General features: G+C 39.8%; 1 protein-coding gene across 1 annotated transcript; it reads right to left on the bottom strand.

The window, feature by feature from the left end:
- Positions 1-1,964: 1,964 nt before the first annotated feature.
- Positions 1,965-9,329, bottom strand: f9b (coagulation factor IXb). The gene is made up of 8 exons (XM_040149606.1): positions 9,010-9,329; positions 7,012-7,184; positions 6,884-6,908; positions 6,673-6,786; positions 6,334-6,465; positions 4,980-5,425; positions 3,507-3,651; positions 1,965-2,926 (listed from the first exon to the last, which is right to left on the bottom strand). The coding sequence occupies exons 1-8, from the start codon at positions 9,095-9,097 to the stop codon at positions 2,370-2,372; spliced, it is 1,680 nt and encodes a 559-aa protein (XP_040005540.1). The 5' UTR covers positions 9,098-9,329; the 3' UTR covers positions 1,965-2,369.
- Positions 9,330-15,030: the final 5,701 nt, after the last annotated feature.

The raw sequence follows: 15,030 nt of genomic DNA, 5'->3' as shown, positions 1-15,030 counted from the left end.
CCCTCTATAAATCTTTTTCACATCTGCAGGAAAAGGAAAATAAACTGGTGACGTTAATAGTATTAATAGTGGCTTCGTTCCAATGAGTTTTGCCTCGGTCATGCAAATGCTCGCTGAGTGGGAAATTTCAATGGAGCAGAGTTGTCGTTAATGTAATTACTTCCCCATGTCCGAAGAAAGCACTGCAGTTCTCATGCGGGGATACATGCAATTTAGGGAGACTGGTTGCTGTAATTCAGTGGTTGTCAGCCAGTGTGGCGCAGTTTGCAGATATTTCAAAAGTGAGTTAATTTGCCTAGTTTTTCTTTACTTCTGCTGCTGTTGATGGTGATAATGTATTGTTATTTGTGTAAACAGTTTTGTTTTGAGCTTTGTTGAGTTTTGATTGGTGCCAATCAAACTAACCTCGTCCTTCTCTACCGCAGCTGTAATTACCACTGTTACCACTGAAATGAAGCAAGTTCCTTTTTGTTTGGCTCTCTGCATGGACAAATCACTGCACATGCACATGCTTTATTTCTGCCTGTACTGTGCTATTTTACACCAACAGGGAAACTATGCTTAGTGTTGGTTAGTAACTGTAATTAGAGTAGTGTAGAATTATAATTGCCAACTGAACTATTACAATTAAATTGCAGATTACTTCATGGATTGTGGATATTAAAGTTGGGGTTACTGACAGCTTTTGGAGTCAACTACGGTAAACTGTGAATATGTAAAAATCAATATTTTAGATGTTAAACACAACTTTGATCGACAGTCATCTGTAATGGTATCCCTTGTTTGGACAGTCAGTCGATATCCAGTTATCAAGTGACAAAAGGTACATTAGATTCCTACAGAATTTGCTGCATCTCTGGACTATTTAAATCTAATCCTGCTGGTAACATAGATCAAACGACTAACTTTAACACTGAGTAAAGATTCATTTTCACAGTATTTCACAGCCACAGTGGGAACATTATAGTCATGTGATAGTGAGTGCCGGACTGTCTAAATAAGGTGCGTCCAGTGATACTCAATAATGAGTAACATTTTCTTCATGTTAAAGTTATTTGAGATCCACCTAACACTGGCTATACTGTAACATCAGAACTTCTTATTGGGTTAGATCAGTCAGGCTATAATATATCTTTTCCACAGTACCTGAAACTGGTGTTTGCTGCTTTTGCTCGTTTTGCACTTTTTTGATACTTTGAGTCATTGTGAAAGCTTGTATTATAATGCAAAATGTATATGATGATTTTCAAAAATATAAGCACAGGATTATTTGATTTGAATCAACCTGACTGATGTGATTTCTTTCCTACAGAATATAGTTTCGGTCCTATTAGGCCTACTGACAGCGCTTGTGCAGATTGTGCTTGGCTGACACCTCCCTAACTCTGCTTTTAGCTTTGTTGCACCTGTTAGGGCGGGGCACCTTACACCTTTGTCATTCTTATGGTGCAGTCAAACCAAAATTTCCTACCCTTTTATTTCCGTGACAAACACATAAAGACATATTGCCTCCTGCTGTAAACCGATCCTGCCTTGAGTTAAATGTGATTAAGTCTAATTAATAATATTAATAAGGGCTATGCTCTATTTTATAGTTTCAGGGCCCTGCCACTGTGTGGCTCAGTGACATGGTTTACTGAATACAGCTAGATGGAACAGGGCCATTGTTTACAGTATTAATTACACCTGTGCTTTTCTGCCTCTGAAAAGTAAATATGTCTTCTGTGAAAGAGACCTATTAAACTTTATGTGGTGAAATCGTTGGACTCACCAATGTCCAGCCAATTTTGCAGACTGATATGTCATTTAGAATGTATTAATTGTTTCAATATGTATGTATATTATTGTTTATACAACATGGTGAAATAATACAAGGAGCACAACAGGAGGGATGGTGCATGATTTAAATGAGCACAACATCAAAAGAGGGTAAAAACAACCAAGTTTTTGATAAACATGTGGATTGCTGTTGCTAGCTTCCTAATCATGCAGCTTATGGTTACGACACTTCTTTTTATTCCTGCCCCAGAGGCACTAGCCCACAATGTGTGAGTAATTTGTGCCTTGCCAACGTTGATCTGACATCACCTATACAGAGTTTGTTGACATCATGTAATCGTCACCATAGCTCTGCTCAGCTTCAACCTGAGAAGATCAAAAGTTGTATGAAGAGCTTCAAGGTATTATTTGGCAATATTAGAACAGAGACATGCAAATATTCAGATTTTTTGATTATATTTTATTGGAAAGTCAAAATGAACATGAACACTTGACTCAGTAGAAAGAAACCTTTCACTTTCTCAATGGCAGAACAACGAAAATTGTTTGTCTTCTTGACTGAAGCTGTGTTCTTTGCATGACACTCTTTGTCAGTTAATTTGAATTCCTGTTCTCTGACTGATCCACGTGTAGTACCGTGAGACTCGAGTGTAGATGCCATACTTCCCGTCCTTGGCGCACTCTTCCCCCCAGCTGACGAGACCTGTCAGGAACCAAGTGCCTTTGTAATTGGTGGCATGCGGGCCCCCGCTGTCCCCCTGGCACGAATCCATCTGTTCATTTAGGAAGCCAGCACAGAACATAAAACGTGTGACGTGCTCCCGGCTGCTCTTTTTACACCAGGTGCGGTCCACGTAGGGCACCGCCAGCTTCTGGAGTTTGGTGGCATCAAGGCCTTGGTACTTCAGCTTTCCCCAGCCGCTCACTATGGAGCTGCTTGAGTCCCTCAGTATGTTCTCTGTAAAGTCTTTGGGGCCCAAGCAGATGGGACGCCGTTCGTTGGACAGTTCCACTGGATTGGCAAGCTTCAGCAGCGCAATATCATGGTTAAATTGCGACTTGTTGTCATTATACTGGTGGTGGATATGCTTCTCTGCCACTGCATAGTCTCGCTCTGGACCCTCAGTCCGAATCAAATCGTGTTCACCTAGAAACATAGATTATTTTATATATAATAACATAATTATATTTTTTCTGCACCACGCAATGTGTGTGATGGGTGTAGCAGATTCTGGAGAGAATAGCAAGAGACATAACATTTAGAAATAACCAGATCCAACAAGGCAATTTTATTATGCACAAAGGTGAAAAAAGGAAAAATGTGAATTTATGATCTCAATAACATTTTACCTAAATTCAGATCTATTTTATCTTCTGAACAGCTTTGTTTTTCTTTTATTTCAGTATTTTGTTAATTATTATTCGGTCAATTCTGAAAAAAAGACTTAAAAATTAATTAATTAATGTAATGACTTTTGGCATCTGACTCTCAGTATTTCTCAATGTCAGAACTTCCTTCAATGCATCAACAAAAAACCCCCCAAACAGTCCCTGCTGGTCACTGCATTACCACAGGAGGAGAAAAAGCTTTGATAACAGCTGAGTAAATGTGCAGTGTTGGATTACCCATCTCATGCAATTGCCAATGGTCTGTAAGTTTATTTTCATACATGAGCTGTAACCAAGATTCAGGATGAGTGCATATAAATATCACTTGTTTTTCCTACCCACTCTGACGAAGAAATCTTTTGTAGTGAGACCAGGCTGCACCAGACAGTGGGCAGCAGTGATGACCCATAAATCACTGAGCAGAGCTCCTCCACAGAAGGACTCTGCTCTCCCAAGGACGACTGAGGGATACATCAGGCTCACCTGCAAACACACATAGGAACACAGATACTTATTTATATGTGTATTTAAAACTTAATTATTTGTTTATAACACATACTGCATCGTTGCTCCCTCCTAAACGTCTGAATGTTCCCTTTTTCTCAGCTCTTCTACCCATTTGCCTGCTCTCCTCACTACTTCAGCTTATTTTTAAATCCCTTTTCTATTTGTCTGGGTAATCATTTCTGCCATGATCACTGTCCCTCATAAAGGGAAAATCCAGGAATTTTGTATTGAACTTCCAGAAATGTGGGGGACCTAATAAAAAAGAATGGCCATTTTCCCTGGAACAGCAAAGGCTAATATGTGGACTCAAACCCCCAAAACCCTGCATCCTATACCTCCCAAAATGCAACTCAGCTGGTATTTGCCCACATTTTTGCTGTTCTACTCCACATTCCCTGTTCATAAAGCAACCTTTTGTTTGTCTTCAAGCCTAAACAGCAACTACTCAATCAATGTAACGCAAATGTAACCCTCTGATAAGCCTTTTTCTCAGGTCTAGGGATATACTCCAAATGAAATCCTATTTCATGTGTTCACAAAGGCTAAACCGGTGTAGCATTACAATGATATTTTACTTATCACCAATGTCTGCTGTTTATTGATGTCCATGTCAGATGTAACCTTGCACAACCAGACCTCTGATTTATCAAGTTAATACCTGGAATAAATCTAGACCTCAAAAATCCTAAAAGTGCAATCTAACTGGCTATGAACAGCGCCAATGACTTAACAGTTCAAACAAAATTTCATAAAAATGTCATCATTTCACAACAGTCCACCAACTTTGGACTGCTTAAAAAAATTGTTTTAAACTTTTGTTTTAAACTTTAGCATCTCCAGACCTTTGCGAAGGTCTTTCGATGCATTCCAAAGCAGAGATATAAAAAACATGATTTTGTTGAGTATTTGCAGGTGACACCATATTGGGAATGAGTAAAAAGGAATGTGTAAAACTGTTGAGAAATTTGGCCTACAGTGACCCAGTCAACTGGCGACAAATGCATGTGCCTTTAAATTCTTCTGACTCCATACCCTTCTTCCCCTTGTCACTCCACCTCCCATGCTATACTTCCTGCCCTGGGGGCCTAAAAATGTGGGAGTGCAGACAAATTGCTGGGTTCAGGCCCATGGGTAAGCATCTGCAAAGCTTTAGTGTCTATGTGCAAGACATCTCATTTTCTAGTTGAAGCTTCAGATTTTTTTGACCTCGTGGGAAGGAAGAAAGAAAAAACAGCCTAACTGCATCCAATCTGTCAGTATCATCAATTCTCAAATCCCCATTTTTGCATCCCACACTACAGTACCTGCCAAGGTATTTCTCCAGGTTTGGCCTCATGGCCCCCCACAATCCTCTCATCAGTATTGGGTTCAGCTGTGATACTGGGCAGTATGGGGAAGAAAACTTCAGAGGGCAGCAGCTCTTTTTCTGGGGATGTTTCACTGATACTCCTCGCCTTACTGCTGTCCACAGCAACCTCAGCTGGATTTATTGCAGAGTTTGAATCTGACTCCAACGAATGTATGTCTACTGCAGAAGCCAAAGAGACGTTGAACGGGTCATAATCATTCAACAGGATGTTGTAGTAATCATATGACTGTGTTAGATTGTCATCAGAGTTGTCATCCTGCAGAATCTGGCTGAAACTGACGTTCCTTTCAGAGGTTTCTGATGTGTTTGATGACCGTGGGTTTATGATGGACCTGGTGACCAATGGGGTGGAGAGGTTCACATGACCACAGCTGAAGGGTCCTGCAGGGAAAATAAAGGCAAAACAAAGAGAGATATCATATTTTTGTCCCTTAGACATCATAAAATATTACAGTGTCATTTTTCTTTTTACGCCTGTAGTCCTAATACCCTTTGTCATTTTGTCACATGGTGAATGGCTAGTTTTACACTTAAGGCAGATTTACCCAATGGCTATTTGAATCCTGTGATTCCAGTCTTTGTGACACTGCTGTCATTTTCAACACTCTGGATCCCGAGCAGCGTCATAGGCTAAGACTTGCATGTAAAGGATCACAGAAAACCATGGTGTAAATGAATGTATTTCAAGAATTCAGATGTGTAAAAGTTCAAGTTTTAATGTTTGGCCCATTGCTAGCTAAATATGTGTAACCGAGAGATCACCAGCTGGCTAACTAATTTAGGTATATAGAAAAATGAATAGGTTTTGCCTAAGAATTTGGTTATTTAGGCAGTAGGTCAGCGATTGTATGTTTAGTGTAGATATAAACCGATTAGCCACAAAATTAAAACCAGGTTTTCATTTGTTCACCATTGTCTCAAATGTGGGTGAAACGGATGAGACATGTGTAAACTACCACTGAAATTCTGTACAGTGATGGATCCAGTGTGCTAGGATTGTTTCCATTTGTGCAGACGTGCCATAGACTGTGGAATCTTCTTCTGTGTTTTTTTTTCTTTAGACAGTGTACTGCGTAATATTTTGAAGGGTCTGTACTTATTCCGCGTTCCTTGTAGTGTGTGTAATGCATTGTAATGTTTAGAGAGCAATTAGGGCTATGTTGAGAAATACAAAATAATAGACAAAAATAATTTGTGATGAAAGTAAACTTGTAAGTATACAGTATGACCAAATAACCTAAACAACCACTTTTCCGAATGGTGTGTATGGCTTGTCCTTTTTATTTTACCTGTTGGTTCACAGCTCTTCTTGTCTGGCCCAAGTTTGTAACCAGCTGCACACAAGCACACAGGCTGATACTCCTGCATCACACAGAAATGGGAGCAACCACCATTGTTGATCACACACTGCTTGTTCACCTCTGGAAACAGGCGGGAAAACAGAATTAATTTCTTTTGTGTGTTGTTCTTAATCATCTTAGCATCCACACTGATGGCATTATTTGAAATATACATATATATATATATATATATATATATATATATATAAATATATATTCTTTCTCAAAAAGAAAGTAAAGACACTTGGTTGAGTTTTTTTTTTTTTACATCTAGTCTGTCTAACTCACCAATCTCACAGTTCTTGCCACTGAAGCCTGATTTGCACCAGCAAAGATAAGTGCTGATCCCATCTTCACACACACCTTCATTCTGGCAGGGGGGTGGCTTACACTGGTCGCCATCTACACACAAGTGAAAAGCACACACACATATGTTTAGAGTTGATTGTACACTGTAAATTCTGAGTAACTGTGAGAACTTGTCTTTCGCTTGTCTTACCAATGTAGCTGGCCCAGAATTCCAACTGAAAGAAAACATGAACGTTACTGACAAACCTAAGAGTCCAGTCATTACACACATACTTTATAATAGTGGGAGAATGGATTCTCTGTGTGTTTGCAACCTACAGTTTTCTCATCATTCTCAAAGACCTCCCTGGCCTCCTCCATTGAGCAGAGTTCCTCTCTACACTCCCGCTCCAGATTATCTTTGTGAAGCATTTCTTCAAGATGGCCGCTGTTGTACCTGCGCTGGCGATGCAGCACCATGTGTGCCGCCTGCTCAGACACAAACACAGCTCCTATAAAAGTCAAACAGGACAAAGAGGAAATTATTTTAACAGCTCTGACATTGTTCTCCATCACTACACTGAACAACAAAGTCTATACCTATATCTATAGGTTATATCAGGGATTTTCAAATTCTAACACTATGAATCCCTGACACATCCCACACTAATACTTTAGTACATGATATCAACAGGGAATACAATGTTACCACAACTTGAGTCTCATTTTTTTAACCTATATTTGTTTACATTTTGGCAAACTGGCAAAAAGCATGCCGAATTAGTTATTAGCTATTCACCTGCTTGTAACGTACCCATGTATGTACAGACAACCGTCACTGGATTACTTTGATACTGGAGAAATCTTAAAAAACAGGATGATGCTCAGTCAAGTTGTGGAGTTACAAGGAGCATTTTAATTTTTTACTTCTAAGCAGATTTATGGATAAGGAAAATCAGAGGTAATGATATGATGAGAAAATGTAAGTCACACTGAATCTAAGAATATGTGAATCAAATCTGTGTGCCAGATTTTGAGTTGTGACTCTGAGAAGGAGTAAGATTTTCGACCCAGATTGCAGGATTCGGGCCTAAGGGATTTGAAGTGGCTTAGCCGGCCTCAAGAGCTATGTGTCACAGCCACTGCTGCAGCTCAAACTGCTGACCATGTTGATAAGCAATCCAAATCATTGGGACAAACTACAATAACTAGTGTCCCATTTTTTCTTATGCACCTGTGACTTTCTACTCAGTCAGTGTTTTTGCCTCATGTCTTTTCCTCTGCACGCCCCTGCAATTGTCCCATGCCCCCCAGGGGAGGTGCTCCTCTCATTTTGAAAACCTCTGGCTATCAATTTTATATATTTTATTTGAAGTATAATCAAATGTGTTAAACGGTGGGCATTTCTATTGAAGCCCAGTATTGATGCTAAATGATATTAACAGATCATTAGGCCCTGTGGGTATCATTTTCTAACCCTGACCTAACTTAACTTCAAACTGCCTTTAAAGTCTGCTCTTACCCAAACACAGAGCTGATACTCTATGGCCTCATAGCATCGTTGTATCTGCTTATACTAACGTATATATTGGCTGGCCCCACTGGCTTGATAAGCAGTATCGTCCGAATGCATTGGCCATAGCCGCCATCCCTGCCCATCGTCCTCTGACCAAATGCATCTTTGAAAAGCATCAGTACTTTGCCAACTTTCTTAATCTATTATTGCTCCAAATATTTACATTACTTCATTTATTTACCAGGGACAACACAGATAAGCATAAAGATATAGCACAAATGAGTGGAAACCTAGTAAAAACCATTACAGAGCAATGCATACAACAGATAAACCTTTAATCCCAGGACAAAAACCGGCTCAATGCATCGCCTCCATGTCACTCTGTCCCCTTCCACGAACCTGCAATAGTCTGCCAAAACTAAGACACTGGGTCAAATTTTGAAGAAACAGCATTTTCTGGAACATGCTGAGTAGGTGGATAAAGAGCAGAGAACTGGGTTACGTTGCAGGACTGGTTGGACTAGTTTTTTTTTCATCCATTTAAATTTTCATGGAAATCCACTGTGGCCAACATAATTCAAATGTACCACATCTGCTGTTCTCTAGCAGAGGAAATGACAAACTTTTACAACCACTTTCACAGCTACCAGGATGAGACTGATAATTAAAACATAAATCTTTTAGTGGTGCATTACTTTAAGACTTGAGTTCAGATATCAGGCCTGATGATCAACTGCCTGACCACCAGCCTCTTGCTGTATTTTCTATGTCTCCGACCTTTGCCTGCCTCTTTAATCCATACCTGCTCCCCTGTTGTTTACCTGAGTTCTCCTCAGTGATTTCAGCTTCCAGTCCATACACCTTCAGCAGTAAACCACCAATCAGGGCCAGCCAACAAACTCCAGCCATCTTGTCGTTGTCGTTGTCGTTGTCAGTTGTCCGTCTGCTTTTAACAGTAGAGCCAAAGCCAGAACTCGGTGCTGGAAAGACTGATCCACCACTCCAAAGTACAGCAACTCGCTGTTTACTCACCTGGGAGGCCACAGACTATGTGGGTGTCTGTGTTTGTTCACATCTTTGTGTGCATGTGTGTGAGAGTGAAAGAAAAAAAAGTGGGTGAGAGATACTGAATGTGTGTATACAAGAATGAGAGAGAGGTATACAGTGACAGGGTTTGAAAAACAGATGATTTTATTCAGTGCTCTCAGATTGAAATTGAGCAACAGCAAATATTGACTGTTGATGAGATGGAGGGACAGTTTTTGACATTGTGTGTGAGTGTGTGTGTGTGTGTGTGTGTGTGTGTGTGTGTGTGTGTGTGTGTGTGTGTGTGTGTGTGTGTGTGTGTGTGTGTGTGTGCGTGTGTGTGTGTGTATTTGTGTGTATGGGTACGTGCATGTGTGTTTGTTGACATTACCCGCTGTTAATCATGTTGTTTATCATTATGAGTCTTGTCTGTTAAGCAGCTTTTTCAGCATGGCTTACGTGAGGGATTCAAATTGGGTAAACACACACACACACACACACACACACACACACACACACACACACACACACACACACACACGTTTGTGCTATTATATTTGTGAGGACCCTCATTCACATTATACATTCCATAACCCCTAACCAAAACCATAACCATCACAACTACATAGCTGGCCCAATCTTTAACCTTCATAGCTTTGATCAAAGTCAAGCTCTGACCTTAAAGCTTAACTTAGAATAAAGAGATTATTCTTCCTTAAACAAAGGAAAAGTGAGCAATAAAATGCTTACACGTATATAATTCATTGCACTCAGTATTTAAGGTCCGGTATTACCTCTAATGTTACCTAACTTTAGAAAACTTTACACAGTTATTGCTTTGTAACTGGCATTACTGAGTCAATGTGCTGACTTTTTGACCATTCTTTATTTGCGCTGCTGTTACACTACGCTTTAGCATTTCCCATCATGCCACAGTTATCACCTTTGGGGACAGTGGCTGCTGTTCAGCAAATTTTACAAAGGCTCGCTTTGACCCTGAAAAAAAGTCTTTATCCTCACATAGTCATGTAAAGAACTGAGGACCAAATGACCTCTCACTTTCCAGAAATATGCACTGACATTGAACATCACAAAGACAGACATCGAAACACACACACACACACACACACACACACACACGAAAACAGAAAACTGTGTGCAGATTTTAAACTGTATCGCCATTTCAGTGGACCAAAGCAACTGTAAATTTAAGCAGGTAAAATTAGTGTAAAGCCACTAAGATACAGCAGAGGAGACCGAGAATATACTCGGGGATGATGAACTTATGCCAGCCATTAAATTCATCCCCCTTGCGAACTATACATTCTACGGCAGAAAAAAAAATGCGAGAGAAGTTAACAATTAGCATGTTCTCAGCCCTTTTGGTAACCATTTTGATTATATCACTTGCGGCTGATAAAGTGTCATTTGGTGACAACATCGTTCAGTGCTGTGAACAGTAGCCCATCTGTGGAGGGGGGCGGGGGGATCACTGACATCAGGCATGTCACATGTAAATGCATGTTGGTGGGAAAGCTTGTCTCCTATGCACAGAATCCTGGCCCAGTTGTACTGTCATGTGACTGGTTATTAAATTTTATTATGTCATTTTTTTTTTTTTTTTTTGTTGATTACACAGCATTATATATATATATTTTATGGAATTGTGGCATCATTTGATATCAATATTTCTTGTGTCTTGGCTTTATTTTTATTGTGTTGTCATGGCTGTTGAAAAGGTTTGTTAGCTTTTACTTGACTTTTGATTTGAAGTATCATTTTGGAGGTTCAGCTATACTTTTCAGTGAGCTCAGTCAGGAGGACTAACCAGTGTTTCATTTGGATGGACTCCCATTGTTACCTTTGGTGTAAATGCAGAGAAGGTGCAGTGATGAAGGCTTCAGGCTCTGGTGGAAGGCCTGGGATCAAGTGGATAACCTATTTTTTCATGGATCCCTCTAATCAATCAGTAAACAAATGTCCCTTTTCCTTCCGAGTATAACTGGTGTTTTGCCATCCTGTTTTGCCACCAGTGACGGACTGGTGAGGTCAATGTCCCCGCTATTGCAGTTCCCTTCAGCAACACTGAGTGGTGTACAACTGACCTGAGGCCCGCTCGCAGTGCAGAGGAATTATTATGACTGGAAAGTTACATGCAAAATATGGCTTATATACGTGAGGATTTGTCAGATTCGTCCAAATTAGCTCCAGGTACAATGTTTCCACTGTGTCAAAGGATTAATTTTGAATTGACCACTGCCAGACATTTGCCATATATGAAAATATAATGAAGGATAATTAGCCAATGACATGAACATTTTTCGGGGGCACTTTAATTAAACGCCTATATGTTTGGCATTTAATCTGTCATTATCTGACTTGATGTGATTTGATTAACGCTGCATATCTGATTTTCCAAAGAGGAAAGAAACTAATAGTTTGAAAGAAAAAATATACTACTGTGTACATTTTACAGTGACGTTGCCAGAGAGGGCCCTGTCTGTTTGCATTAATTCTGCACTTCCTCAAGCATTTTATCCGAATGGGTTCTGCTGATTGGGAACAGGAGTAGTCATATTGAATGTAGCACTTTTAATTCTAATAGAGCAGCTGGTCCCAGATCAGTAATCCTCAAGGGTACGGCCTGGCAGAATTCCAGCTTTGGGATCATTTAGTAGCTGGAGTCAAAAAGCCACTTCGACTTGACGTCACAGACATGTTATGCAAGAGACAGACACACTCGTCATAAGAGTGCTTCTGCACTGCTTCTCTGTTAAAAAGAGACTGGAATGTGACAATAAGTCATTGAGCCTGCACACTAAAGAAGGTGTCAGCCAAAACATTTGTGCTCGTTGCTCCTCTGCATTACAGCTAAATAAAAACACAGCAGATGTGAACCTCGGAAGAAATTTTCCGCTAAAAGTTTGAACCAGTTTACCTTCATAAGGACCTTCTAGGAGGTTGTAGAAGCACTAAAAAAAATGCAGAATGGAATGGCCAATAATAGGTTTCTTACAGTCAAACTTCTGCCAATTCTTTCTTTATCACATGAGGAAAAAATTACTTTATTTCCCAAATATAATACATGCAAAGGGACTGAACAGGAACTGTCAATGGGACTGTGTAAGACAAAGTTAATTAGTTAAGCTTTATTTATTCAGTAAGTCTCATTGAGATCAAGATCTCTTCTGCAAGATAGACGAATTACATGAGATAATTCAGTCACACAAAGCCATCGTCACACACCTACATCCGGAGAGAAAAAATTAGAACACAGAGAAACTGTCTGTGAACAACTCTTTATTCTCACCTTTTGCTTGCAGAAATACCAGATGTAACAGTCGAGTTAGGGTGATTTACTGTAAATATCATAAATGTCCATTGCTGCTTAAAAAGTTCGTAAAACCTACGTCTCCTGAAACGAATTCCTTACAGTCTAAGGCAGAAAATAACAAAACTGGGGCTACCTCCAGCAGGCCAGTCCTATTGTGCCACATAGACGCCTGATGTAGGCTAACAGAAGAAACTAAATTTATATCTGAGTCAACTTCTTCACACCGAGTGGTAAAGAACTGAAGCCTATAGGACAATCAAATGGACTTAGACCAAATGGTGCTGCAGGGAGAATAGAGGGGACGAGGAAAGAAGAGAAGAGAACTGTCATTAAGTTTATCTTAGAAACAGAGTTGCAGGAAATTATTGTTGTTCCTGCAGGATTGTCAGGCAGGATTGACATTGATTGTCATGGTCAGTTTCATAGACATTCAATGCTGGGCATTACTGGGCAGAAGTATCATGTAAAGCGAACGGGTGAGTCAGTAAAGGAAGAGAAGTGTACTTGACTATTAGTCTTTTGAGAAGACAGTGACAGTAATTCCAGTTTTACCTCCAGAAAAACAATAAGCATGAAGATATCTTATATAAATATTGTAAGGGGCTTCAGATAATCTACCGCACACTAACACACTGGGAACACTGCTCAGCAGACTGTCACGGGATAAAATATAAGCGTATCCTACTTGTGCCTTGGTTTTTCTAGCACAAATTGATTGAGTGATCAATAAAAACTGACTCATTTGCATAGTGTTAGACTGCTGAGTTTGCAGGTGGATCTGCATTTATCGGATTGAAGACAACCTTGTGTATATGCTGACATTCTTAAAGTCTATAATGTGCGTCCTACTATTTTACCCCCCCAGGGAAAATCAGTTTCATTTACATAAGCTGTAATAATGGCTTTGCTAATGGTTAATATAACTATGCTTTATGGCTCCATTATAAGAGACTAATGAGAACAACTTTTGTGTTGCCAGGTTGTGGAAAATCCTCCTCAATGGCTTTGTCTTTTTAGTTCCTAAATTCATCAGGAAGACCCCTCATCAACCTACCCTCTGGAAAAGGGCTGCAGAAGACCTGCGAAAAAAGCCAATTATTAACAACTTCTTAATATTTACAACTCCCGTTTTAATTAATTACTGGAAGAAACTTTTATTAATGATTTAGCCCAACAGCATTTATAACTGCATATGGCTGAAATTGAGAAACATTCAACCCTCTTAATTACTTCATTTATAACTGCATAAGTTATAGTTTATTAGAAAATTAGAGCCATTTCTCTTTATTAATGACCCAATAATATTTATACCATAACTCTAGACATGGACATTACATCTTTGTCAGGATTTGGTGAAGGATGACTCATCTGACCATATCACTTTTTTGCACATCTCTGTAGACTGGTCCCTGTGGTTTTTGCTCCACTGAACTCTCAAATGTGCATTCATCTTTGTAATGAGAGGTTTACGCAGTGCAACCCTAACATAATATCCCTCTCTAAGTGATTGTCGACAGACCGTTCTTGCTGACACTGTCTGACCACGTCCTGCATTGACAGTCTCGGTCACCTGAGGAAGAGTTGCTCTTCTGTACCTCGGTCATCAACCTCTTTACTGACGTCTTTCCCATAGATCTAAATGCAGATGTCACTTTAGTCACAGTTCCTATTCAAACACTAGCCAGTTGAGCAGTCTTTGTGACTGAAGCTCCTGCCATCCGTGCCCCAGCATCGAACCCTCTATCAAAGTCACTTAGATCTTTTCCTCTTGCCATCTTGATACAAAATCAAAATCAACTGGGTCTGCTTTAGACATGACACAGAGCATGATTGGATGTTAACGGTTTAATTGTACCATGCAGTGCACCTGTGAGGAAGCATCTGCATTTGTTATGTTTCTCCGCTGCCTTCGTAGACCCGCCTACTTTTCTCTATTATTTATTTATGTTTTGTCTAAAGCTTCAATACATTTTCATACGGTTTGATGAGTTAATGCATCGCAATTTTAATAATTTCTCATATCCGGTAAGCCGCCTTGAGAAATACAGTACTTCTAATATATTGTGATAAAAACACAAATAGAAAAGGATGATTTTATGATTGCAGTCCTGTTTCTTGGGCAAAAATGTGCCAAAAATGTGTCTGAACAGATTATTGCTTTGTTGTAGTGCCTCTAATCAGTGGTTTAACAAAAAAAAGGGAAGAGGAGGATAAAAAAATGAATGAGAAAAAAAAGAGAAGAAGCCAGAGAAGAAGAGGGCGAAGAAAAAGAAGAACAGGGGTTAGCTACAGCAGAACATGCCTTCCTCTGACACCCTCACCCCTTTCCCCTTTCCTACCTCACCCACTCCCCACCCTCCCTTCCCCATTGCCACCCTGCATCCACCCCTACCCCTACCTGCTCAGTCACCTGCAATTATAAATCGTGATAAAACATTAATACAACATTCATTAAGTCGACAAATTTCAATGTTAAGTTGTT

The sequence above is a fragment of the Xiphias gladius genome, chromosome 17 (assembly GCF_016859285.1).
Source record: "Xiphias gladius isolate SHS-SW01 ecotype Sanya breed wild chromosome 17, ASM1685928v1, whole genome shotgun sequence".
NCBI classification, from domain to species: domain Eukaryota; kingdom Metazoa; phylum Chordata; class Actinopteri; order Istiophoriformes; family Xiphiidae; genus Xiphias; species Xiphias gladius.
Note: the sequence above shows the minus strand (reverse complement) of the source record. Positions and strands in the feature narration are given on the sequence as shown.

Bases quoted from the DNA above. Each gene is read 5' to 3' on its own strand.
- f9b (XM_040149606.1), bottom strand. From the start codon at position 9,097: ATGGCTGGAGTTTGTTGGCTGGCCCTGATTGGTGGTTTACTGCTGAAG. The intron at 7,185-9,009 runs GTAAACAACAGG...TGACTTTTATAG, and splicing joins AATCACTGAGGAGAACTCAG to GAGCTGTGTTTGTGTCTGAG. The intron at 3,652-4,979 runs GTACTGTAGTGT...GTGTGTTTGCAG, and splicing joins CTGGAGAAATACCTTGGCAG to GTGAGCCTGATGTATCCCTC.